Raw genomic sequence first — 27,921 nt, 5'->3', positions numbered from 1 at the left:
AAAAATATACACATGGTGGTAAAGTAAACCTGCCTAATGTCAGATCAAATGAATACATGCAAAAAATGTTTATAGATAACGCTGACAGATCGAGACATTTAAAAACCTTTAGTAGAAACTATAATACTGCCTTAGCTAAGGTAAGCTCCAGTAGTGAGATTAAACCAAACCTTATGTTTTTGTTTTTATTGTTAACGTTTTTGTTACTCGCTCTACTTCAATTGAGAAGAAAAAAGGCAATTGTATTATTTACTTCTTGCTATCACAACAGCAAGGTTACGCTGTCAGTTCCACAAGGAATCTTATACAAAGTTTTTTGACTGGAAGCCACCAAAAATCAGGACATTTCAAGTTCAAGTCAAAAATAAGAAGTTTCAACAACTCATTTGCTATGGTAAGTGTTTAGTCGCAATTCACAACCAAAACAGACCAAAAAAAGATAAGGGCTTTATGTGTATGATTTCAAAGGCCAGGTTCATTACAGAAATGGAACAACACCCACGGAATTGCAGTCACCACAGCCAAGTTTATTTTTATGTGTTTTCTTAAAGGAAAGTATTAATTACCTTGGACACTTGGTGTCATTCAATAAGATTCAAAAATGCCCGAAAAAGGTTGAAGCAGTTACTCAGATGACTGGTCCTAAAAACGTTGACGAGTTAAGACGCTTTCTTGGCTTAGTTTGTTAGTTACATACTATGGAAAATTAATCCCTAACTTGTGAGGTGTTTATGTCGGGTAGGGCACCTATCGTAAACTTACCTCCGATTTGCTCGGACAGCTCGAGTAGTCCAGGGTCTCGCTGACAGTCCTCGTCGCTCGCTTACCACTTCTGGATCTTCGTAGATGTTACTGTCGCGCCGATCTGCTAGTACACAAGTACACACTGTATACCTCGGCACGTCGACGCACCGTACACGAGTTGCTATTAAGGAATACACTAAATATGGTTACTCCTATAACTTGGTGTCAGCACAGCGACGCGCTGACAAGGCCAAGTCGAAGTTAACTACTAGGGCTGATAGATAACTAGGCGAAGATTAGAAAATAAAATAAATACCCAGCTCCTAGGCTTAACAAAAGGTCTCACTTTCCAAAATAAAACAAAAAATAATCTTCTCGGAATTAAAAGAAAACGACGCTAACTCGCGATAAGTAAATAATAAAATAAAATAAAACGTAGAAGGCGCCTATGCCAATTCTTCTTGGCTTTAAGGAAAATAAATAAAAACTCTTGATTAAAAGAAAACAAAAACGTTTTGGATTACTAAAAGTAGGCGTAGGTGACTACGACACTACACTCGCAGCGTCGGCCGTTAAACTACGATATTCTATGAATAACGTAATTCATACGATAAACGTAATTTACGAGTAGGGGTATAACGTATACGCTAGTTATAACCAGTGTACTTACGTATCACGATAGTTCCTGATTCGCCTCTATGTTTCGCACGCCTTCGTCCGGATACTTTACGTTCGCTCGCACAGCCTAAGGAAGGTTGGTGTGCGCGAACCTAACGCTCGCCGCCGACTGTCTCAAGAACTGTCCACTGTCCGCTGGTCTCGGCTTCTCCCCACCACGTCTACGGCAGCGCTTCAAGGTGACAGCGGCCGAGTCTCGAACTAGGAGACCTGCAGTGGACATGTTTGACATTGTTGCCGTCGTGACGAACCGCCGCGATTAATCGTACGTGTATATAATAAAAAATTACCCCTAACAAAATTTGACCATTACACCCCCTTTTTACTTTGGTGAGAAAAAAAAACTAACAAAAAAAAAAACTACCTGCCTGCAGGTGTCAACTCAAACATAAACCGTCTTATCGCGTGCGAGGCGACAACCTTCGCACCCCGCACGGCGCTCGACCCTCGCTTGGTCGAGTAACCTAACTCATCCGACTCGTGGGCGGGGAGAACACTCTCCTCCTGCCTCCTTAACGAAACAAACACTCTCGTAAAACAAAAATAAAAATCTAACCAAAAATAGCTTCTCGCTTAGTAGGATACATAGCTTTAATTCCGCCGATATTCGTCCTTCAAGAACTTTTGCCGGTAGGTGGTCCCATCTTCTCGTTGGAAGCGCACCCGGTACGTCTTGCGAACTCGTTTCCGCCCTCGGTTTCTCCGTGGGTTCCGGGACCTCTGATGAGATTCTTGTGAATCAGTAATTTTCATGGGTCCTTGGGCAGCCGTCGCTGGTCTCTTTACCGCCGATACGCAATCCTCACTATAAGGTCGGGGTTGGCCCCGTGCAACCGGGTCAAAGTCCTCGAATTGGTCGGGACTAGAAATATCCGACAGTATCGGTGAACTAGCTGGAATAGCGTCTACCGGGATTGTGACTTAAAATCCTCTCTCACGATTCACGATTTTACCACGGGGCGGAGAAGCCACCACTTCACTAGAAGACCTAGCGCCCTCGACTGGTTTGCACATTTCCTCTATCTCGTCCATAAGATCATCGGCTGTAAGTGACAGAGCGGGCGACTCACCGCCCACCGCTTCCGGTGACTTCACTTCTTCCGTCTCTTGCGTCACTACTAGCCCTCCGCCGGAAGCTGCCTCCTCTCGACTGAAGATCGGGGCATATTGCGGTGATCCATACGATCTGAAGCTGACCGGGTCTACCGCTACGTCCACCACCTCCGATGACGAGTCGGACGCAGTCACTGTCAACCGGGATAAGTGAGATGGTTGGACACACCCTCCGTACCGAAGATCTTGTTCCCTAGGGACGTTTACTTCCAACAGGTCGAACACTTCGTCCTCCAATCGTCCCCGTCGTAAGGCTGTCGCAACGTCACGACGCCACCACTTTTCATCGACTTGGAGTCTCCCGAATGGCGTCGAAAGCGAAATACAAGAAATACAGGCGCACACAAATATACCCGTTGACTCCGACTTCTCAGGTCGGGGATAATCACTCGGCGTATCTAGAAATCTCCAGCTTCTCTCCTCTAAACAGTCTCCCTGTTCTTCAGCTACCTTCGCTAGGAAAGAGAAAACGATTCCCATCTCTCGACGTCGACTGACTAGTGACGGGTCATATGCGCCGATCGTCGCCGAACCAGGCCTGCAGACCACTATGGCCCAGAGCCCCTTACCATCTTCACCACTTACCAACACAGGAAATAACAACAGCGAGTGCGTTAATACGTCCATTCCCGCCGTTAACGGACGAGTATGCTCAAATCCGCCGTCCGCCCATTCTTGAAAAAAATTCACTGGGAACGCAAACACACTGGGTAGACCAATGTAAAATCGGCTCCGCCTCTCAATCAATCGTAAAAATGTATTCATTACGTGGGGGTTCAACGAGCACCCAGGATGCAAACAGTCCATTTCAGCCGGGCAAAGCGTAATAAGAGGTCTTATACATGCCATCGTGCGCAATAACTACTAATACACTTTAGAAAAAAGCTGTCTTATGCACAATACACTTCACCAAGCACTACCACAAGCATCTAAGATAAGAAATTTGAAGCACAAGCAGGGTGCGAAAGCATGCAGAGCGTGCACACGAAGCAAACCTGCAAAAGAGAGTTTATTAATAAATATAAACTAATAAAATACGACAGGGAATCCTACTAAAGTATTATAATGCACTAGTCACAACCGCAACCACAAGCTAAGTATCACACAGAAATGTAAGCTTGGTGAACTAAATGGAGCTACTATGAGTGGAAATGCACCTCATTAAGCAATAAACAATAAAACCGGATTAGACCTCTGACCTACTTATCATCCGAATGGAAAGGTTTAAGTCCTTTACGTTAATGGGCCACGGTGGTTTTACCCGTTGCCACGTCCTTTATCACGTACAAATTATACCCTCTCCTTTTGCTCACTACAAAAGGACCATCGAATTTTGGTGCGAGTTTGCTCGCGATCGCGTCGACAGCTGACGACAGTACATGGGTCCACTTTAAAACCTGTTGACCTATTTCGTACCGAACGTCACGCCTTCGTAGATTATAAGATCTAGCCTGTTGATCAAACGCAGCTTTAAGATTCTTCTGAGTGGTGTCATACAACCTCCGGAAACGGTCCATACGTTCCCTATGTATGTCAGCCGGCGTCGGTTGTTCGCCTCCTCGACTCGCGACGAACAGCGGGCCTCGAAGTGCCGCAGGGAGCCTAAGTTCACGCCCGTAACACAACATCGCAGGGGTACACTTTGTCGACTCGTGGCACGCTGTGTTTACGGTGAACGCGATCTCCTTCAGATTCGCGTCCCACGTTTGGTGATCGCCTTTTACGGACTGAGCGATAAGAGTCTTAAGAACGCGGTTACGTCGCTCGATGGGATTAGATTGCGGGCTATAGGGCGCAGTCGTCTGAAACTCGATATCCCATTCCTTTGCCATAACCTTAATTATCCTCGAGGTAAACTGAGTACCGTTGTCCGTGATAAGTACATCAGGCACGCCAAATCGATACACGACGAGTTCCTTGAACTTAAGCACCACCTGAGACGCAGTCGCGTCCTTCAAAGGGGCTAGTTCAGTCCACTTACTGTATTGGTCCTGAAATGCGACGACAAAGCGATTTCCTTTCTTCGAACGCGGGAGGGGACCTAATAAATCCACGGAGACAGTATGCCACGGCCCACCAGGTGGGCGAAAATGCATTTGGCCGGCGGGTTTCGTCTGTTCAACCTTGTAACGTTGACATACGGGACAGTTCCTTACATACTTACGCACGTCACGTCTCCAACCGGGCCAGTAGTACTGTTCGCTTACTTTTCTAGCGGTCTTCTTAACGCCGAAATGTCCAGCCGCAGGGGAGTCGTGCACCTCTCTCAAAACCACAGCCCGTTCGTCCTTAGGAACACACATTTTCCATGTCTGTTCCCGGCCATCACCTTCCGAAGTTTGCCGACCAATCGAGCGATATAATTTGCCTTCCCGAATGACATATTTGTCGTTCATCCCGGGATTGACGCTCATTTACTGTGACACGAATTTTTGTGACACGAAGGCAAACCACTACTGAATCCGTGATTCACGCTTGCCTGTGTAGCAATACCTAGTTGTTCGCTCGCGAACCCACCGTACGGTCGCTGACCGGTACCGGACACCGTAGTTCGATGAATCTAATCTGTAGAGTGGGAAGTGTCGAAAGCATAGTTAACACTTGGTCTGGTTAGTGCACTATACACTAACCCCTCGGAATTTGTAAAACGATCTGATTGTGTCATATTGACTGGATAATTACTAGCCTGATTGTTGGCCTGATTGTTATCAGCGCGCATTGTTAGGCTTGATAACAAACGACAAACGTCCTCAAAGTTGGTTCCTGGAGGCAAACCAACTATCTCCCGTACTCTGTCAAGTTCCGCACTTCGTATGTCACTGGCACCTGGTCGCGAGTCGACATATCCCGTGTCGTACCGGTGTGGAAGTGCAATCGCACCGTCCACGCTATCTTTCACGTCCTTACCGTACACTGCTCGGGGAATGCCATGTTTCCAAAATTTACAAAACGACTTGCGAAGTTCGTCGACTGTCCCCATATTAGGCAAACCGTATCGACTCATTTCGTAACGAAGTTCATCCTTGGTTAACGTGTGAATCCACCCAATTCGCGGGTCATCCTCTGAGGGACTCTTAGACGTCAACGTACGATCAGTCGTAGTAAGTAAATTTAAAGTCGTTGGTACCATTAACTGTGAAGTAGTTGTACCTACTTGAGGCTGAGTAGCCTCTGCGGTCGTAGTGGGAAAATTTAAAGTCGATGGCACAGTTGATAGTGAAATAGTTTGCGCTACTTGAGCTTGTAAAGACCCTGCAGTCGTAGTCGTAGTTGTCGCTGTCGATTCAGTCACCGCTCTGACCGTTTTAGGCGTAGTTTTCGCGCTAACACTCGACCCTACCATTTTCGCTGTTTCTTATATTCCAAAGAAAAATCACTACGATATCGATTCTACCGTTCGGGCGCCAATACTTGAAGTATGTTCGAATATTACGATAATAACGGAAATTCAAGGTCCCTGTTCGGAGGCGCCACTTTGTGAGGTGTTTATGTCGGGTAGGGCACCTATCGTAAACTTACCTCCGATTTGCTCGGACAGCTCGAGTAGTCCAGTGTCTCGCTGACAGTCCTCGTCGCTCGCTTACCACTTCTGGATCTTCGTAGATGTTACTGTCGCGCCGATCTGCTAGTACACAAGTACACACTGTGTACCTCGGCACGTCGACGCACCGTACACGAGTTGCTATTAAGGAATACACTAAATATGGTTACTCCTATAACTTGGTGTCAGCACAGCGACGCGCTGACAAAGCCAAGTCGAAGTTAACTACTAGGGCTGATAGATAACTAGGCGAAGATTAGAAAATAAAATAAATACCCAGCTCCTAGGCTTAACGAAAGGTCTCACTTTCCAAAATAAAACAAAAAATAATCTTCTCGGAATTAAAAGAAAACGACGCTAACTCGCGATAAGTAAATAATAAAATAAAATAAAACGTAGAAGGCGCCTATGCCAATTCTTCTTGGCTTTAAGGAAAATAAATAAAAACTCTTGATTAAAAGAAAACAAAAACGTTTTGGATTACTAAAAGTAGGCGTAGGTGACTACGACACTACACTCGCAGCGTCGGTCGTTAAACTACGATATTCTATGAATAACGTAATTTATACGATAAACGTAATTTACGAGTAGGGGTATAACGTATACGCTAGTTATAACCAGTGTACTTACGTATCACGATAGTTCCTGATTCGCCTCTATGTTTCGCACGCCTTCGTCCGGATACTTTACGTTCGCTCGCACAGCCTAAGGAAGGTTGGTGTGCGCGAACCTAACGCTCGCCGCCGACTGTCTCAAGAACTGTCCACTGTCCGCTGGTCTCGGCTTCTCCCCACCACGTCTACGGCAGCGCTTCAAGGTGACAGCGGCCGAGTCTCGAACTAGGAGACCTGCAGTGGACATGTTTGACATTGTTGCCGTCGTGACAAACCGCCGCGATTAATCGTTCGTGTATATAATAAAAAATTACCCCTAACAAAATTTGACCATTACAAACTTCTCCTCAAAAACACTTCCGTTACGACGTTTGCTTTGGAAAGGAAAAAAGTTCTTTTGGTCAGCTGATTCTGCTGAAGCCTTATTTCTGAATCTGAAATCTGAACTTTGTAGTAACAAAGTTATTGTTCCTTTCAACCCATCAAAACCAGTTATTCTCATAACAGATGCTAGCCCAACTGGAATTGCAGCAATACTCAGTCATGACATAATTGGTCAAGAGAGACCAATTGCATATGCATCCAGAGCATTGACTCAGGCTGAAATCAAATACAGCCAACTTGATAGAGAAGCTCTAGCAATCATCTACCCAGTCACCCATTTTTACAATTACATTTTTGGTCAAAGATTCACTCTCGTCACTGATAATAAACCATTGTCACATATCTTTCATCCAGGATGTGCCCTACAACAAATGACGTCATCTTGCTTATTGTGGTTTTTATTTTATCTCAGTAGTCTAGACTATACCAAGAATGCAAGAAAGGGATGGACAATGAAAGTGTGGACTGTTTGTCTTGAAGCCAAGCTCACTCATCAATTTCATCTGAACCAAAATTTGACGAAGAAATAAACACAATCAATTGAGAAACCTTACTTCAAATCTCCAATACAATGATCTCTGCTGAAACAAAGAAGAAACAGCAAAAGACCCTGAGTTCCTGAGTTACAAGTTCTTTTGAATGAACTGAAAAGTAGTCTCAAAGATAGCCCTTACATGATCTCAGACAACATACTTTTGCGATCAGATCGAGTCGTAATTCCCAAACATCTTCGAAATCTAATTCTAAATGTGCTTCATGAATCTCACCTCGGAATTACAAAAATTAAATTGTTTGCTAGAAATTATGTATATTTTAAAGGTATGGACAAAGAAATAGAAAGACTATTGAAAAGCTATGAAGCTTGTGCTTAAGTTCGTCACATCCCACCAAAAACACCTGTACATTCATTGGAGCCTGATGATAACTGGGAAAGAGTGCATATTGATTATGCCGGACCATTGGATGGAATCTTTTCCTCATGTGTCACCGAAAATCGAGAGACACAAGTAAAAAATAAGAAGCTGCAACAACCATTTGCTATGGTAAGTGTTATTGGCAATATTAGACCAAACATTAGAGAAGAACCTTATGTGTATGTATTCAATGCTAAGTTCAGAATTGGAATCACACCCAACAGTCAAGTTTATTTTTATGATTCAGAAGAGGCAAGTAATATACCCTTTCAGGTTTAGATGTAGTCCATTTTTTGTATAATGATACTTCTCATATAGTAGGTGGTTGAAGATGAGAAATTTAGCATTACTGTGTATTGATAGCGCTAATAGTTCTGAGTTGCATTTTTCTATTTCAAAGAACTTTCTGCCATCATACGGTTGATGATATAAATAAGGCAGTTCAGTCAATACAATCTCAGCCTTGAATGTTTTTATTATCTTATCTAGTTTTATAAGAATATTATGTCGATGCTGAGAGTCTGTTTTATTAGTTCCGCCTATTCGGTAATTTTTATCAAACTTGTTTATGAGTCTCTCTAATTGGGTTAATACATAACCAAAAGATGCAGTGGCGTAGATAGACTCTTGTCATGGGGGGGGATACTGGGGGGTCTGGGGGGTATGGAATACCCCCCAGCAAGCAAGGGGGGTCCGGGGGTCCTTCAGTCGGAAAATTTGAGAAAAATAACTTCCCTAAACACTATTTTTAAGCGTTTAGGAAGTGAAATCTGGTGTTAATACTTAATACATTTTATGCTATTTTGTTGCAACTTTTTGCTTTAATTGCAGATGGACTAGTTTTTTTATTACATTTATTTTTAAAGTACTTAGGCTAGGCTTTTCGTTATATGATAACATTTAACGTTATGTTTCTCTATCCTTTAACACTGAACAGGGGTGCCCAGAGGGGGGGTACTGTGGCGCGTTTGCGCCACAGGAATTTTTGGGGGGGGGATTTTTTTGAGATTTTTGGGGGGGGATATTTTTTTGCTAGCTGTCATAATGAATGTATAATTTTGTATAAGCAGCCCGAAAAAGTGTTTCTAAGTAGCTCACTATCACCACCAACAACATTTTGCCGTTCGTAATTAAGATAGCTTCTAAGAATGGTAAAAACGGACCTTGCCAGACAATCCTTAATATACCAGTGTCGAATGTTACTTGCTACATATGTTTTGGTGGTTCTTTAACTCCACCATCGTCAGGATTTAATAAAAAAAATCCACTTCTGGAGGTGTCGTCAGAATACGACAAACATTTAATACAAAACACGAAACGATTACAGATAGGCCTGTCAATTCGTACATTGCCGTCGGCAGGACTGGAAGTAAGTAAAGTAAACTGAATCAGGTTCAGGTTATGACGGACCGACGTGGTCTCTGGATTGTCGTCTGCGTTTTCAACAGCTGATATTGGACTATTGTAGTGACTGAGAAGAGTATCTATATAAATAAAATTACAGTTTTGTCTGTACATTGCTTAGAATCATGCAGTTTTTGGTTATTTTTACGTTTCATAGCCTAAGAAAGCCGAAACGAGTCTTATCTCAATTTCTGTCTGTATGTCTGTCTGTTTGTCCATTCTGTGGTCGCGTCTGTAACGCCAAAATGTCATTTTACGCGGCCTACTCCTAGAAAACTAGAATACCGATCAAGGTTCTAATCATTTGTCTGTATTTACTGGATTGGTGAGAGTGTCTTTGGCTATAAAAACATGGCCTCGCTTCTTTGAAAACAAAATAACAAACCATCAAAAACCCAATTTTGTTCGATTTTTTTAAAATTTTCTCTTAATGTTTACTATTTGATGTTTGATGTTTAATGTTTACTTATTGTTTACATTTGATGAAATAACGATCAGCTGTTTGGATTAGTTCTCACTTCTAGCTGTCACTGATATGTTTACAGTAAAAGTTGTTTACAAATACCGCAAACATTTCCGATCAAGTTTTGTTAGCACATCCAAACCAAGTGAAATTAAAAACGTTGTGCCTTACTTAACCGGTTTAATTAATCGCAAGTAGCTTACAAAAAAGGTTTCCACTCATTGACGGCGCTTCAAGGACGGTTGTGTAAAGTGCAAAGTAAAAAATCATAACTACAGTGGGTGACTGGGTGATCGTGGATGTTGCTGCGATCTTGGAAGATCTTTCTGATTTTGCTGTGATCATAACAGAGGTTTAACTTACAGATGTAGCTAAACTTGCTTTTCCAATGTGTCACTTTTGGTTTCTACTTACTTACATTTCGACAACGATATCGGTACTTTTCCTACTTAGGAAGTAAAACTACAAACGTCCAAAACCCCAGATTTGTGCGTTTTTTGTCACATTTCCTCCGAATGTTTGCTAGATGTACCAATTATCGTTTAGAGATTACGTAATCTTTTACATAAAAAACCTTTGTTTGGATAAACGTGGTTTCTTCAAACTGTCATTAATATGTTGACATTAAAAGTTGCTTACAAATAATGCTATTAATGGTAAATAACCTTGATTTTCGAAAACTTAGGGAAAAGACGTTTAAAACCAAGGGAGATTAATAACTTCGGTACTGCACCACATCAAGTGAAAGTTTTTTTTTAGCATACCATAGTGAGTTTTAAAGCTTTACGTTGTTAACGTTACATGTTACATGTTTTGTGGCCTGTGTATTTATTTATTTGCCAACGGATTAACACCTATAAAACAGTTTGATTAGAATGACAGTTTGAATTGGTCGTAAGTACTATAGTTCTTTTCTTAAATGTAACGTTGGTTTATGGTACTACAGTACTACTTTTCCTTAGAACCGGTGGTAGCAGTAAGAATCATTTTTACGTAAAAACACATCACTATTTACAACTACGGTTATCGTTAGTGCTGCATTTCGTATTTCATATTGCTTATTCCTTATTAAATTTAATTGATGTCTTACTGTATACTTTTTGCGTTTTCTGTTTGGACTCAAAAATGTTAGTTTATGATATGAAATGATAAAACATTATTGAAAGATTATTTAGCAAACCATCATGAATTTGTTAAGCTTAGCGTTGTTAACGTATAAATGTTTGGGGACTGTGTGTTTATTTATACAGTATATTTGCCAACGGATATACACAAATTTTACAGTTTGATTAGGCCTAAAAACGATTATCATAACATTTGATGACACTATCGAAACTTTCAAATAATTATTTTGTTTGTAATTTGCTTTGGTTAAAGCGTAGCATATCCCCTAATTCAATTCTGTATTTGTGTGTGTATGTCTGTTGGTAGCGCATTAATGTCCATATTTCTCAGTGTTTCTTGGAAAAGACAAGAGCACCTTTGTTTACGAAAATTTCAACCCGAATAAAGTGTGCATTAGTGAGGTTGAGGTAGTATTTTAACTACTATTAACCAGTGTGAAAAGTAACATTTAATTACAGGCCTACCTTAGGGTTATGCCTCATAGATTTATAAAGCAATTCCTTTTATCATTAGATATAAAATATGGACTAACACGATCGGGTGACATTTAATTGCGAAGCATTCGTTTTGGCTTTGAAACTGTCAGATTTGCGAAGGTTTATATGTATGTATTTCCTATACAGTAATAGTTTTGCCAGCATATCTGGAAAAATTCACACTAAATATGCAAACCAAATCCTGTTCTGAATATAAAGTTTTAACTTACTACAATATTCCCATACGTAGAACGGGCAAACAACTAGTTGAAAATATAATGGGATTCATAATTATAATGTGCTGTCAATAGTTTTATGTATATTTCAAACTCCTCAAAGTATTTAATAAATTTCCTTTTCTGCAGTAATGTAGAATGTCGAGACCATCCAGCATATAAATTGGTTATTATTGTCAATAATTTTGAATGGAAAAATCAATTAAGAATCCCATTATATTTTCAACACTCTCCTCCGTCACTAGAATTAGTCCAATTTCAGCTTTTGATAACACAAACACCAATCCAGAGACCACGTCTTTCCGTCATTACGTGATTCAGTTTACTTACAGTCCTGCCCGCGGCAATATATACACGCGTGAATTGATAGGCCTACCTGTTATCGTTTCTTTTTTTGTGTACAAACGGATTGTCTGAAAAGATGCGTTTCTACCATTGTTAGTCATAAAAGGCAATCCTGGGGCTATCAAAATGAATTATAAGATTACTTTGTCACTAAAACCTTTTGTACTGGTGGCAATTATTAAGAGATACTGTGGGTATTTTGCCCGGCGATTTTTGTAGAAGGCAGCCTGGGAGTGGCGAGCAACAAGTCTGTCTTATTTCGTGACTCTGCCTATAATTTTGAAACAATATACTTTTTGCCAAAGTATTATTAATGCACTTAAAGCTGTTTGAATTCTAAAGCCCTGTAAAAATTAACGCCAACTAATATATTGTACAGTTACAGTACTGTGTTGGAGTAGAGTAATTCACCGAGTAGGCCTATATTGTTGTACGTTTTGAAGACGTTGTCTATTGCAATTGCAATACTGAGCACACATATTGGCTGACAATACAGATTCTGAATTGTAAATTGAAAAACCTCTAATTCGTCCATTAGTTAGATTTATATTGATGTATTGTTAAATGACGTTTCATATTAAACATTTAATTTTGATTATCAGCAAGTTTGTTTTTCGTACCTCAAGTTTACTGAATACTTTAAATGCTTGTTTTATGAGGTAAAGGGAAAATTGTCAGATAGATTGGTGAGGGGAGGGTAGGTTTAAATAGACGGCAGCATAAATTGGGGGGGACTACTCCTTTGGCTTGGGGGGGGGGATTGCGCCTCTGGGTTTGGGGGGGGGGGATGGGCACCTCTGACACTGAATATTTTGATTAACATGTTTACGCCACACAACACTATTTTGATGAACTTCCCACGCAAGGATTTAGTCCAGAAAACAGCTGTTTGCCGCCAGCTTAATCAAATGGGGTTTCGTTGCGTACTACTGAACTGTAATGAGTTTTACCCGGTCACCAATCAGCTGATTATACACTGTATTTGCGTGGCAATGAGTGTTTATAAACAAAAACATAACCTCTCTTAGAGATTACGGCTAGTGATTTTTAGTCCTTTAGTTGGTGGTCATATATAAAGATTTAGTAGTATGGCGTAAACTATTGTACGTAACGTAACTCGTCCAAAATGTGTGTACCGGACTCATATGGTAATCCCGTACTCGACCTCGTCTCGCACGGGAACGACCACACTCGTCCGGTAAACACTTATTTTCAGGGCTAGTAACGTAATATACAATAACGTGACTTGGCCTATTTAAAAAAAAATTATTTCAAAGGCGAGTAATAAAATCACTTAACTTCGTTGTTCCATTGCCACACCAGCTAACGCCATCAAATTGTTCTTCTCGGGGCGAAAACCCCGATCAGTTTACTTCACAGACATTCATAACACTCATGAGACACCACGGAATACGAAAATCATAAAAACACACTGGCACAATAATTAACACCAGACGACAGATCAAGCGTAGTGTGGGTGACGGGGTTGAGGTAGAGGAGGAGGGTGTCGATGGGCGGTTGAACGCGGAACGTCCGGTGACTCACCTCTGTTTGGCGCGCAAATATCCCACCCCACCGGCTACCGGAATGTAGTTTATCTGTTTCCATTTATTCATCGATATTGAAAGTATACGTACAAAAAAACAAGCTTAGTACAATAGGCATGACATTTGATTAACTATTTTATTGCTCACGTTAAAACGATTTATTTCAGTTAGGTGTAAAAGGTGAAGTGGTGGCGGAAGGGGGAGGGGCGGATAGGCTGTTGACCTTCCGTCACTTGTGTCTGTACTCTGTTCCGCGCGCAAAAGGCATAAAAGAAGTAATATGTAGCATGGCAGAACGACAGCAAAGTTAAAACTTGTTTTCATTGTTGCCTCTTCATTCTTTCTATCAATTCCTCTTGATAGTATGAACATTTTAATAACGACAGATTTCTTCCATAAGAAATATTTTTAAATAAAACTTACAATCTGTTGTTGAAATTAAATAAATTTGTTTATATTCTTATTATGGTTCTTTTATAAAATTTGACCAAATTGAATAGCTTGAAACTTGAAATACAAGCATTTATAGAAGATTTTATGAACCGTGATTGAGGATATTCTCAATGTGTGAGGCCTATAATCACCATTCTGGTCTTAAATTGTGGGCAATTTAATGTAGTTTTAAAGTAATTATGGTTGTTTTAATAAAAAATAATGAGAAAGTTATGCTTAAGGGTTAACGTTAGCCAAACTTTAAAAAGGTTCATAATTTGGCAATTTTATTTATTATTTGCTGTGCCATATCTTGAAAACTATTAGGCCTGTATTAACCATTTTGGTCTTAAATGATAGGTAATCTAATGTACTTTAAAAATGATTATGGTAGTTTTCTATGAAAAAGTGATGCTTCAGGGTCAAAATCGGACAAACGTAAAAATAGTGCAAAATTCCGCCGATTTTTAAGGTTTTTGGAGGTGATCCGGGAGGTTGCCGAGGTCGAAAATTTGGATTTAGCATCTCGGTACTATTACAAACAACGTAAGAAACCTACTACCCCATTTCATGCAAGGTAAAATGTGTTAGGTTACTGGGTTAAAAGACAAGTGTAATAACATTTTCTGCAAGTTTAATTTAGTTTTAATATTACAGTATGTTATTATGGTTACCACTGTTTGGTCTCTCGGTTTCCAGTCCGGCCCGACTTCCTCTCCCCTCAATTTTTTCTACAGCTGTACTGCATAGACGAGTATTTAGCACATTTTTATCAGTTTATATAACTTGATGTAGTATAAAACAATCACTTTACCACAATAATACTAGTTGCTCTGAATGTTTTTTTTCCTTATGACTCATGTATCTCGTTAAGTGTTGATTTTAGGAACACGATGTAATGAGCATTATTGTTGGAAATTTAATGCTCTTCATTTTTGTATAGTACATTTTACCGCTAGAGGGCACTGTTTTCGAGATATTTACAGAAAACCGAAAAATTGTGCATTTACACCCCCCTCCCCCCCATAGCTCACACCCCATCAGTCAGGACTTTTAGTATGTTGTTCAGAAGGGTATCCCCTACAACTGTGCAAAAATCCGGGACTACACCATTTTTTCCCGCTGAGGGACATATTTTGAGCTTCGTTGACTGGGCTAATATCCGACCGTTCTATCAACACTTTTCTAATTTTCCCACACCTTTTCCATTTAAACCCCATGTCTTTTAGGAGTTTTTCTAAAGTGGAAACTCCCTAAGGAAAATTAATTTTTTCTTTAATTGCATATAACAGTTTTGGTGATGTCGGCACTTTTTTTTGTATCGTATAAAAATCATGAATAGTGTCTCTTAACACTCTTTTATCAAATTCATCGATGTGGAATTTCTTCTCCTCTCATTAGGGTCCTTTTTACCTGGTGTTTCTAGGGTAGATCCTCCGGCCTCAACCCCTTCTTTCCTAATTGACGTAACACTACAAACAGAAATCCCCGTATAGTTAGCAACCCGCTGATTACCTTGTTTCAGGGTATACTGGAGGGTTCTAGAGTTGGATTCTTCGTCACACTTTTGAATTACACGTATTATAATTTCCCTCGCTTCACTATGAATGGTTTGCCCTTTTTTACGACCGGTTGCCATTATATTAATCTAAGTTAGCCTAACTCTTTTTAACCCTCGGCTTAATAATCACTTAATAATTGATAATTTTACTTAATTAATTAATACCAGTATGTTTTTAGAGTTGTGGGTAGGTTATTAAAAAGCCTTTTATTACCGTAGTTCTTCTTTTTCAGATACTATCTCACTCCTTTCTTTTTCCAGTTGTAAAATAAACTCTTCATAAGTTTGCCTTTCTTGTTAGCGAATTTCCCTATAGGGAAGTAACTATTACCGTAGGTCTCCCATGGTAAGATCTAAGCCCGGGACCGATTTACTTTTTCATTTTGATGTCCCCAGAGGCCAAAAACACCATTCGTTCAAATTTTTATATATCTATATATATAATAAGTATGGTTGTGATTAGGGCTACTATATTAATAATTGGAAACATTATAACAACATTAAGTACCCTTTTAAATTCATTTTTTAAATGAATTTAAAAGGGTACTTAATGTTGTTATAATGTTTCCAATTATCTATATATATATATATATATATATATATATATATGTGTGTGTGTGTGTGTGTCCATCCGCACGATAACTTGAGTAATTTTTGTCCGATTTTGATCAAATTTGGTTTGAAGGTGTAAGGAGGGATAAACTTGAATGAGTTCGCGAACCAGCATGATCGGACTATGGGAACAGGGGTTTATGGGGGGTTTTATGGGGTAAAAAAAGGTTTTTCCCATTTTTGACCCTATAAACACAAAATTTCACAATTTATTTTTAAACCATTTTGTAGAGCTTAAAAAAACAAATAATTTAGTATATTGAAGCATTATTATGCGCCTAATTGTTACAGAGAAAATTCCAAAAAATTGTAATTTTAAAATTCCCATGTTATTCTTATGGAGAATAAGTCAACTGTTGTAGTTTGCTTGTTTATGAACATATTTTGATCAAATTTGGAAAATACATTAATTTCTTACTAAACCACAGTACCTTTTAATATTTTACATTGAAAAAAAAAAACTTGTTTACCCTCCCTGTTGCAGCAAACCTAAGTACTCATTAAACTAATTCTGTTTAAATAGGGCATAAATGTGATATTTTTAAGGAGACATTTTAGTTTAAATCCAATCAGGCAGATGGAAATTCGCTAAGTCTGCAGGTTTGCTGCGGCGGGGGTATTTCATTTTTGTAGTTACAGTTTCTAGTTGATGTAATACAGCTTTCTCCTTAAAAACAAACTCTTCGGTTAGGTTGTTGATTTTTTCCTCAAGATCTTTGATTTTATATTCTAATTCTATCTGCTCTTTACTTTTGACATTTTAAAAACATGTATATTTTGTTTGAGTTTTTAATTTTCCTCCAAAAGAAAGTTTCCAGCTTCAGCTGCAATGGTTAGTGATTTTTCAAGGTCCCCCTCTTGTATACTCAAATTTGCAATTTGTTATTTTACAAATTAAATATTCAATACATTATCATTAGAAATACTGTGCAGGTTTGGCATTTCCAGTCAACTATTTTGCTATCATAAATATGTTTGAACTCCATTTTAATAAGGGTAGTACATTTTTGATGATATCATAGGTCACAATTACACCTACATAATATAGCTGAAGTTCTAACTTCCTTTTGTACAAACACCACATAGATGGTTATTGTTCTTGGCCGATTTCATTAAATACTTAAATATTTGATTAAAATCTCTTGGACAAAAATATAATGTTATATTAGCCAAACTGATCTCGAATAGATGTTGGAGGTAGAATATCTACCATCTAAGTCCCAAGAGTTATGAAAGTTCACAAAATAGGTACTTGTTAAAATTTATTTCGATGTTTATATATATTTTTTTAAATATAATTATATACAAATTTGAGAGAAGGAATATTAATAGGTAGCTTCCTAGATAGTGGTGTTTGTAAACATTGAGCTTCACTCCAATGCTGATGCGCTTATCACAGGTGAGTACTAAGGTCAGTTCACCTAGACCTGGTCCCTCCTTATCTCTCAACCTTATCACTGTTGAAGAATTTTCATAATAATCCTAATTATTTTAACCTTAAAATGTCAATTTATAGATAAAAATATTCTCCTTCACCCGAAGGTGTTTATAGATTACTCAAGAAAATGTTTATCTCTACATTTACATACCAAAATGATGGTTTAAAAACTGGAATTTACCACTGAAATATACAAAATTCAAGGGAGCACAAAATCACATGTTCACCTGTCTTCTGATCCCTTATCATACGCTGAATGATAAGGTCTTTTCTGGTTATTTATGAGAATTTTACTTCTGTCAACTTTATTAGTTTTAGTTTGGTTTTAGTTTTAGTTTATATTGTGACGACACTCCAATCTTTTTTACCTTGTGCATTATAAGATGTGATGAGTTTTTAGTGAAAAGAACCTCATTTAGCAACCAAAATTCAATAAAACTATTTAAAACATCTGTCAGCTGATAGATTTGTCAGCTTACTACAAGTTAATAAAGAATTTATCAATCACGAAACTTGAGTTATCACTTGTCTGAATATTAATAACGACAAATCACGATGTCGTTACACAGTAAAATAATAATTGTCCAACTGTCCAAGATCAATAGTAACACTAAATTACGTAGTCGCAAAAACATTTTACCACTAAAACATACTTTTAAAACTCACAAGACGTACACCCCTTCAGTTCAGGGCAGATCACGGCGACCAACCCTGAATATATTTGGGGAATAAAGTCATTATTTCATATACTACAATGTTCACTGGAATTGAAGGAGAATGTTTAGCATTCAATAGAAGTAATCAATGAAAACTGAGAGCAGAAATGTAGGCCTAGGTGGATTATAAAGATATTAAAAATCCATTTCTATCAGTATTAAATAACTGTAAGAATTTTGCTACAATTACTTAAATTCTAGCACAAAGTTTTCCTCAACGTTGTTCTTAAGTGGCTCATTGACCCGCTCCGCTCGGGTTTCCTTGTCTACTATACTGTATTATAATGTAATTTAAGTTCTTGAAACTAGGATGGAATATAAAATGTATTCTCTTTTGTAAACTGGTGCAAACCTTTGGGAAATGAATATGGATAATCTTAGTACCTTCTGGTGTTCCAACAATATAACACTTCCTACTGAGTTTCCATTTCAACTTTCAATGTAACGGGTTTCAGGTTTCCTTTGCAGTGGAGATTGTTACTTGCCAGAAACAACAGTTGAACAAGCTCTTGTTCATATAGTTACCACAGTTGGTAGTCCTAATGATGTATCACTTACATTGTTACCGTTTCTTGAACTCAATCCAAGATGGGCTGACTGCTTGGATAGAAAACAGGTAATTGAACCAAATAGGTAGAAGATTTAAAACTCAAATCTGTAATTAGCTCCTGAGCTGGTCATAATGATATTTAGTGAAAAGATATGAAACAGGGGGTTTTTACATACCTGTCGCTCAAAATTTAACAGATCAAACTATCCATTTTATATAATTTCATATAATTTCAAGTATGGTAAAAGTCATGACTGGTAATGTAAAGACTGTTTCAAGAATTCTGACCAGTGTCAACAAAAGCATACTGAAGAGGCCCAAAAAGATAAGCTTTCTGCTACCCAAACGATAACGCACGACGATAAGGCTGATCCTCCTGGTGATGTCACAATCGCTTCTGTTCTCATTGAAATGAGGTCATCTAGGGCCGAGGTAGCGAAAACGAATCGAGACTTGTGCGATAATATGGCAAAACACTCTGATTGGGTAGAAGAGTTAAGTCAAAAGCTAGATGGAGTTGCTAAACAAGTAACTGAATTTACCAATGAAATAAGCTAAATCAAACAAGAAAATGTAAATCTGAAATCACAAGTCGCCGACCTAAAGATGAAATTGAGTAACTTGGAACAAGAGTACATATGTAATTTACTTGGTCATCCCATGATAACACGTTATTCATCCTTAACCCTAGGTTTACTACACATTGCTCATATTGTAAATCTCTACCATTAGTCTGTATATTGGGTATATTGGCTAAACAAATGTTTGAAATCAATCTAGAATTTCCTATTATTATTGGTTTACATTTTATAATATTAAGATTTAAACCATGCTAAATAATGGTGTAAATACCTGCATCTATGTAATCAATGTGTTGCTAAAATGCAACCGGTTTCGACTCACAAAGGAGTCATCGTCAGGCCAGTACAGAAGTCTTCTTGCTTCATTTGAAGGTCGTCAATTTGTGATAAATAAATACATTTAACAAACACACGTACACAAACATAGAAACGAACATTTAAGGTTAAAAACAAAAGATAATACTATAGCGGTAACGGGACACGACGTGATCGGGCGGGGATTATGTCTAGACTGCCGGTCATGATCAGCGTGGTCAGTGATGACGTCGTGCCTGGATTTCCCGATCAGCTGGTAACTTCATTCACAACTGTCCCTTGTGCTATTATCTTGATTGCAGTGTCGTAAATGTAATTCGATTGAAATGAAATCTTGTCGTTGATGATGTTTTGGCTGTCAATTTTAACGGCTTTATAAATTTCGAATTCTTCCAAGGTGTTTGTATTAAATCGGTCATTTGAGAGGTGTAGGATTTTCATGTTATTATCAATATTAGTGTAATTGTGGTTGTGAGAAACTAAATGTTCTGCGAAGGTCGAGGTCTGTGCCGCTGTAGTTCTTTTCGGTAGATGTTCTTTAAACCTTTTGTTGAAAGAACGGGATGTTTGGCCTATATAATATTTTGGGCAGTCATTACAATTGATTTGGTAAACTCCTGTTTTCTCAAAGGTTGTAGTAGGTGTCTGGGGACGATTTTTTAATAAAGAACCAAGTTTATTATCAGTTTTGAACGACACTGTGATTTTATTTCTGTCCATTATATTTTTAAATTTAGTGCTGAGGAACGAACCATACTTCGCAGAAACATAGGTTTTCTTTTCTTTATTTTCGTTTTTTTTTTATTTTTATGCTTGGAAATTAGTTTATCAATCATGTTGCTTTGGAAACCATTGGAAACAGCTATATGTTTGATTGTGTTGATTTCTTCGGTATAATCTATTGCGTTCATTGGTACGGAGAGGAGTCTGTGGACAAAACTGTTGTAAGCTGCTAATTTTTGAGAGTATGGATGATGGGAATCTGCGTGGATGGTCTGATCTGTACTAGTTGGTTTCCGATATATTTTGAATGTGAAACTATCATTTTTCTTCGTTATTGTTAAGTCCAAAAAATTCAGGCTATTGTTGGCCTCCTCTTCTAATGTGAATTTAATATTTTTATGCATGTTACACAAGTAATTGTTTAGCAAAGAGAGCTGTCTGTTGTTACCATTAAACAGAACTATGGTGTCGTCCACGTATCTGTAATAAAAGATTATCTTATCTTTGTAACGATTATCTGAGGTAAACAAATGCTTGTTTTCGATGTGGTTGAGGAATATCTCCGCCAAAATACTAGATAGTGGAGAACCCATTGCTAGCCCATCTTTCTGGTTCTAAAAGCTATTTTCAAATTTAAAATAATTCTGTTTCAACACTATTCTTATAAGTGATATGAGCTCGTTTACTGCTTGAAGGGGTAGCTTAGAGTGTTTATGTAAATTCTGTTCCAATATTTCTACTGTTTCTTGGATCGGGACATTTGTGTATAGGTTTACTATATCAAATGATGCCAGTTTCATATTGCTTTTTTAATGATTTTGCATATCATTAAAAAGCAATATAATGAAATATAATGAAGTTTAAACCATGATCTGAACACCACCTATGTAGTATTGATAAATCAGTATCATACAATTTATCATTATTCTATTGATTTAATTTAATTGACCATGAATATACATTTGCATATCGTCAGCGTACAACATTACTTTATTACTAAATCGTACAGGTTCATTAATCCGATTGATGTACAATGAAAATAACAATGCAGAAAGATTTGAACCCTGGGGCACTCCTACTTTATTTACTGCCCAATCTGAAAAAGAACCCCCAAAAGTTTTTATTCTTTGTTATATACCTAAATACTAAACCAATTGACAGATTGCAAACCAAAATTGTATGATTCAAGGATAGATAGTAAGAGCTGATGTTGCACACAGTCAAAAGCGTGTGTAAAGTCCAACAATACCATCAACGTAATTTGTTTATTGTCTATAGCTAATCTGACATCATCTGTAACTCTAACCAAAGCTGTTTGTGTACTGTAAGATGGACGATATTCTGACTGATATTTTATCAATATGTTGTTATCATTTACATACCTACACACTTGCTGGAAAACAACTTTATCTAGAATTTTCCCTAAGACACACAATATATTTATGGACCTATAATGTTTACATTCTGTTGGCTCAGTAACTTTAGGTAGAGGAAGAACAAGAGCTTCTTTCCATTTTTCTGGGTAAACACTATTACATCGATGGTTATATGCACAAACATTGTATGTCCAATTTTTTTCACTTTTGACATTTTTATATATTTGGAAAGCTGTAGTCTTCATCTTTCAGATCACACATATTGTATGTCCATATTACAATAGGAAAAATTAATATAAATTCTCAAAATAAAAGTGTTCACTTTGGTATGATGTAATTTTATCCTGCACACTAGTAGCATGTCCAATGATTGCAGTACCAGCTGAACAGAGAAAAACTCCTTTAGAGCACAGATATAGTATCTTTGGACTTGCAATGATTGTGCATGAAAATACAAGGCCTACTATCTCTGGTATTTGTTTTTCATCTTGTAGTATGTCCAAAAATCTGATGATCTCAAGTGCACTCTTATAGTATGTCCACATTTTATTTTACAATTAGGTTAGGTTTAGGACATACAGCATCTGTGCACAACAGAACATAACACCAAAAAAGAATCCGTGAATTGGCTAAAGGTAAAGTGGTTTGGGTTTTAAAAAGCAAACCCCTTTGAAATTCTATACAAGTACGAACTTAACAAGGAAATCAAGTTTTTGACTCTTGATGTACGAATGGATTCCGAGACGCCATTTGTCTGGGAACAACAACTTCTCAGTCCAAAATACACCGAGCCTATTCCGGTTTCCAGCGCCAAGAAAAAGGATTTGATGTACCTACTTAAAGCGGGTGTAATCCCAGAAGCATTCACGCATTTTGTCACTGAAATCCCTAGTTCCGCATCGGCAAGAGATACTGTATTGTACTTTACGTCATAGAGGAAGAAGAAGGAAACAAGTCTCTCACTGAAGTTACCAAAAAGAAAGAAGGAAGACGCAGTAGAAGAGATGTTATAGGGCAAGAAACCAGAAAAAGAAGTAATGTAAAGAGAGTTTAAGAAAACCAAGGAGGCTAAAAAAAAACCAGAGAAAATAAAAGAAATTAAAACTTCATAAGAAAATAAAGTAATGTGTCTAAAGGACAGCACTGTTGAATAAACCCCATAAAGACTGGCTATACAGTTTGTACTGTATAGGTACCATTTTACAAAAGGCACTACCTGATTTATTTCGTGCTTAGTTTAATGTTTCGTTTAGGCCTATTTGTGTTTAAGTTTCTAATAGCTGGTAGGCCAAGTAATTTTTATTTTTAAAATGTTAAAAATAAAAGTAGTCTACAATGTAAGACAATAACAGTCATGGGCGTCCGCAGAATTTGGAACAGGGGGGTGCAATATATAGGTCTAACGAACCTCCAGGGGTTCGGGGCCTTCCCCGGGAAAAAATCTGAAAATATAGTGTTTTAAAACATATTTCTACGCTATTTTGTAATACATAAAACCAACCAAAACAAAATAGTACATTGTGCATCAAGGACGGTCACCTGAGGGAGTCGTCGTTTTTTATGCCAACATTAACAATTAACCAAACAATTATAAAGACAAAAAATTATAGTTGAATAAAGCCTAGATAACAGCCAAGAAAGTTTATGTTTTGTTTTCTGAATAGTTTTGTTAAAGTATGAAAGTGCGTATAAAAGATTTTTACATCTGTGAGTCAACTACTTATTTGATTTAAACATCAATTTAAAACATTTTTTAGACATGACCATTTTGAACATACTTTTATAAATTCCTTAAAACCCAAGTGATCACAGAACATTATGTGTATTAAATTTATTTCTAATTTTTGTAGCCAGGGGGCGCCCATGATAACAGTTGTTTAAATTTTTCATTCCTTACTAAAACCATCTAGGGGCAGTTTTTGTATTGCACACTCGTAGCATGTCCATAAATCTGCACGTTCAGAAGTGCACACATATAGTATGTCCAACATGGTTTGATTTACAAATTATTTGTAAAAATGTGGCTTGAATAAAGATAAAACTATTTATGTAGATGCATTTTTAATAAATGGGGCCAATAAAATTTATTTATTTCAAACATTTAACGGTTTTAGTTTAAGTTTCCCCCATAATACAAACTTTGTTTTTGCGGTTTCCGAAAGTTTACCAAAATGGACATACAACTATTGTGCTTATAACCATCGACATAGAGAGTAGTTAAACGTTAACAAAAGGAGTATAAACTTTGAAATATTAACAGGGGTAGGGGGATGCTAATTTAGCGGTTTTGACCAAGAACTAGCTTACCTGAACACACCAGTTTTCAGTTAAAACCTTTAATTGCTTTTTCATATTTGACGAAGACAATTTTGAAAATTCCAATCAGGGAAACCTTTTTTGTCACCATTAACCACAACACCAAAGCTACCTTAGTAAACCAGTATCTATTCACAAAACAATTATATGTTTGCTGCCTTGGGCAGAGTTAAACCTATGGAGTGATTCAAATTATTTATTGAAAATAACATCAACAAAAGCAAACAAAAACAAACAACAAGCTGTTTTTTACACAAAAGATATGGTGTACAGGGATATCTATTCTGACACATATAATTCTAAGTTTGTTTAAATATTAGAATAATTTGTTTTACATTATTGAGCTCTTTAGGGACTTATGTCCCTACAAGCCACTAGTTTAATTTAATTTGTTTACAAGGAGAATTGTTCCTTGGTGCCATGAGGTCAATGAATTATACTTTTGCATATATTTTAAATGCTATACACTATGTAAAATGATAGTACTGTAATACATTAAGAGATCTTCATTTAAATAATCAATAAGCACAATTGAGCCTTTGCCTATATGGTTCCTGGTAAGTGTGTTGTAACTGTTTCTTATAGTATATATTATAGTATCTAAAAGTAAAACCGAACTATTCTTTTCTGCATTCTCACCCCGTAGCAAAGCACGGGCAAAGCAACTATAGGTCGGCCGGTTAGAAAACGACCTGTGCGAAATTTTTAGCGCATGTAGGGGAGGTAACGGCGAGGGAGGGTATGTTCCCCCTCTCCGCCAAATGGCCGTTTTCACTCTGCATGACACGACACCGACACGGCGCCGCCCGGGCGCCCGGGTGTCGTGGGAGTTGGAATCCTGTGTTACCAAATGGAACTGCTTACACAATGATGCTGTGAACAGACAGATTTTTTGAGTTGTCACTGGGGCTAGGATAATTACTGTTGATTGTTGAATCAGCACTGTCTATGAATTCTGTAGAGGTCTCGACATGTGATGTTTTGCTCCGAGGATCAATCTGTGGAAGTGGTGAATCAGTGGTTCGGGATTGTTCGTGAGCTGTCATCAGGTTGATAGTGTTCTTCAGCTGGACAATAAAGGTTTGATGTGAAATACCTCTTCTTAGTCTTCTGTTTTTTTTATTCATTGTGTGTTATAACCTGTATTTTGCTCCTGTAAATGGTTGGAATTTAACTAGTTTTGTCACAAAGTGTTGGATTTGAATTCTGTCCCGGACGCAGCATCCCATTGGCGAGCAAATAAGATACTTTAACTTTTTTCTTTCAAACTCTGTTAACTTTTTTCTTTCAAAGTCTGTGGTCATATCTTCAAATGCAGTGTTGTAGTCATCTATTTCTGGTTTATTGTAATATTTTTGTTTTGTAACCAGTCCGTAGACTAACGTACCGTCCGTCTCTTGGCAGGTTAGGTGAGTTCTGATGAGGTCAGCGGTAGTAGGATTTCCAGGGTGCTCTGCGAACACTGTTGCAACACCTTGACTCATACAGGGGTGCCCAGAGGGGGGGTACTGTGGCGCGTTTGCGCCACAGGCATTTTTGGGGGGGGGGACTTATTTTGAGATTTTTGGGGGGGATATTTTTTTGCTAGCTGTCATAATGAATGTATAATTTTGTATAAGCAGCCCGAAAAAGTGTTTCCAAGTAGCCCACTATCACCACCAACAACATTTTGCCGTTCGTAATTAAGATAGGTAGCTTCTAAGAATGGTAAAAACGGACCTTGCCAGACAATCCTTAATATACCAGTGTCAAATGTTACTTGCTACATAGGCCTATGTTTTGGTGGTTCTTTAACTCCACCATCGTCAGGATTTAATAAAAAAGATCCACTTCTGGAGGTGTCGTCAGAATACGACAAACATTTAATACTAAACACTAAACTATTACAGATAGGCCTGTCAATTCGTACATTGCCGTCGGCAGGACTGGAAGTGAAGTAAGTAAACTAGTGATGTGCGATACGTATCGTATCGTATCGGAATATCGCGATACGCGAGGGACGATACGATATTTCGATACGATATTTGAAAAACGATACGTATCGTATCGCCTAAAACGATATTTGTATTTATATCGGCACATAGAGCGATACGATTCATGTCAAAACGATATTTTTTTGCGCAGGCCGAGCAAACTGCAAAATCTGTACTCTGTGGATGTGTAGTTTGAAATAGGAATTTTTGACGTCTGTATTTTTGGTTTTTACTTTATAATGTACCAGTCCCATCCCAGTCCAGTCCATTTCCACTAGCGTTCTATCTAGCACTAGCAGTGCAGAGTGTGGGAACTGTCTGTGGCAATTACATTAATGTGTCTGCAATGCTAAAATGCTATGGGAAGGATAGGGAAACAGGTCCAAGACGTAGGGAGTTGTGAAGGAAGGAAGTAGTAAAGGCGAGCAGTGTTGGAGTGTGGGAATGGATTAATGTATCTGCAATACTTAGACTGTTTTCAGAGTAAACTAATGATTTTCCCTGAGCAAAGCTCGGTCCCCAGGTACTTATATAAATTTGCCGTATCTAGGTTAGGTAGGGGAGGGGGAAAACGATACGATACATATCGTTTTTCGATATTTTTGACGATACGATTCGCGTATCGCGATACAGACGTCCGATTCGATACGGCGATACGATATTTTTTTCCGATACGTATCGTATCGCTGTATCGCGATACGCGTCCGTATCGCCCATCACTAAAGTAAACTGAATCAGGTTCAGGTTATGACGGACCGACGTGGTCTCTGGATTGTCGTCTGCGTTTTCAACAGCTGATATTGGACTATTGTAGTGACTGAGAAGAGTATTGAAAATATAATGGGATTCATAATTAATGTGCTGTCAATAGTTTTATCTATGGTTTTATGTATATTTCAAACTCCTCAAAGTATTTAATAAATTTCCTTTTCTGCAGTAATGTAGAATGTCGAGACCATCCAGCATATAAATTGGTTATTATTGTCAATAATTTTGAATGGAAAAATCAATTAAGAATCCCATTATATTTTCAACACTCTCCTCCGTCACTAGAATTAGTCCAATTTCAGCTTTTGATAACACAAACACCAATCCAGAGACCACGTCTTCCGTCATTACCTAATTCAGTTTACTTCCAGTCCTGCCCGCGGCAATATATACACGCGTGAATTGATAGGCCTATCTGTTATCGTTTCGTGTTTTGTGTACAAACGGATTGTCTGACAAGATGCGTTTCTACCATTATTAGTCATAAAAGGCAATCCTGGGGCTATCAAAATGAATTATAAGATTACTTTTTCACAAAAACCTTTTGTACTGGTGGCAATTATTAAGAGATACTGTGGGTATTTTGCCCGGCGATTTTTGTAGAAGGCAGCCTGGGAGTGGCGAGCAACAAGTCTGTGTCTTATTTCGTGACTCTGCCTATAATTTTGAAACAATATACTTTTTGCCAAAGTATTATTAATGCACTTAAAGCTGTTTGAATTCTTAAGCCCTGTAAAAATTAACGCCACCTAATATATTGTACAGTTACAGTACTGTGTTGGAGTAGAGCAATTCACCGAGTAGGCCTATATTGTTGTACGTTTTGAAGACGTTGTCTATTGCAATTGCAATACTGAGCAAACATATTGGCTGACAATACAGATTCTGAATTGTAAATTGAAAAACTTCGAATTCACCCATTAGTTAGATTTATATTGATGTAGTGTTAAATGACGTTTCATATTAAACATTTAAT

General features: G+C 38.0%; 1 protein-coding gene across 1 annotated transcript in view; it reads left to right on the top strand.

Moving 5' to 3' along the window:
• Positions 1–27,921, top strand: part of LOC128984248 (uncharacterized) — a 188,647-nt gene that overhangs the window by 71,790 nt on the left and 88,936 nt on the right. The window contains exon 10 of the mRNA XM_054403554.1: positions 18,799–18,959. Within this exon, the coding sequence (XP_054259529.1) occupies positions 18,799–18,959 (161 nt within the window). The remainder of the gene's footprint in view (positions 1–18,798; positions 18,960–27,921) is intronic.

Source organism: Macrosteles quadrilineatus, unplaced genomic scaffold, assembly GCF_028750875.1.
Source record: "Macrosteles quadrilineatus isolate MER2022 unplaced genomic scaffold, UCM_ALF_1.0 Scaffold_1__1_contigs__length_201487025, whole genome shotgun sequence".
NCBI lineage: Eukaryota > Metazoa > Arthropoda > Insecta > Hemiptera > Cicadellidae > Macrosteles > Macrosteles quadrilineatus.
The sequence above is the reverse complement of the archived record's forward strand: the minus strand, read 5'-3'. Positions and strand labels throughout refer to the sequence as shown.